Raw genomic sequence first — 705 nt, 5'->3', positions numbered from 1 at the left:
ACATTTTCCCAGCGGCACTGGGTTAATAACGCTCAAAGAAAATTATCAAAAAATCACAACTGAAGTCCCCCAGTATACATGATGTCCTCAGCCTTTCTTTAATTAACCAAATAAAGACAACATCTTATATAAAACACAGCTTTCCTTCAGGGCAACCAAAACAATGGCAGAGAGGTAGCTAACCTGCTGTTTCTGGACGAGGAATATTTCCATCCGTCTGCGTTGTGTGTCATCCATGTCCAGCTCTTGTATGCACTTTAGAAGAGATTCTAAGGACATGTTCCCAAAGCTACCTGTAGCCCCAGTGCTGGCTTTCCTCTGAGGAGTGCTGTGGGTTAAATCAATCTATTACCATAAATCCTACCATGAAGGAAGAAAGCTTATCATATATAACTAAAGAGTATGTCATAGGAGGGATTAAAGTGCTTTGTTCATTAATACTGTTGAGTTATGAGTAATATGCAATGAACAGAAACTTATGAAAAATTAACTGTTTACATCTAGATTCATTTTCATAAATTTGTTATGCCTCAAAAGAAAAACATATTAGTTATACTACAATTATATCATAACAGTGGTCCTTAATCAAGACAAGATCTAAATGAAATATCATTTTAGAATCAAATTATTTGATACTGAAAAGTAAATATATATTATGCAAATTCCCTTAAATTTTAAAAAAGGAGGTTTTAATGAACAGTATCC

General features: G+C 34.0%; 1 protein-coding gene across 1 annotated transcript in view; it reads right to left on the bottom strand.

Moving 5' to 3' along the window:
• Positions 1 to 705, bottom strand: part of LOC119593844 (dual specificity mitogen-activated protein kinase kinase 1-like) — a 12,470-nt gene that overhangs the window by 5,466 nt on the left and 6,299 nt on the right. Inside the window, exon 2 of the mRNA XM_037942873.1 lies at positions 184 to 328. Within this exon, the coding sequence (XP_037798801.1) occupies positions 184 to 328 (145 nt within the window). The remainder of the gene's footprint in view (positions 1 to 183; positions 329 to 705) is intronic.

Source organism: Penaeus monodon, chromosome 32 (assembly GCF_015228065.2).
Source record: "Penaeus monodon isolate SGIC_2016 chromosome 32, NSTDA_Pmon_1, whole genome shotgun sequence".
Lineage (NCBI taxonomy): Eukaryota > Metazoa > Arthropoda > Malacostraca > Decapoda > Penaeidae > Penaeus > Penaeus monodon.
The sequence above is the reverse complement of the archived record's forward strand: the minus strand, read 5'-3'. Positions and strand labels throughout refer to the sequence as shown.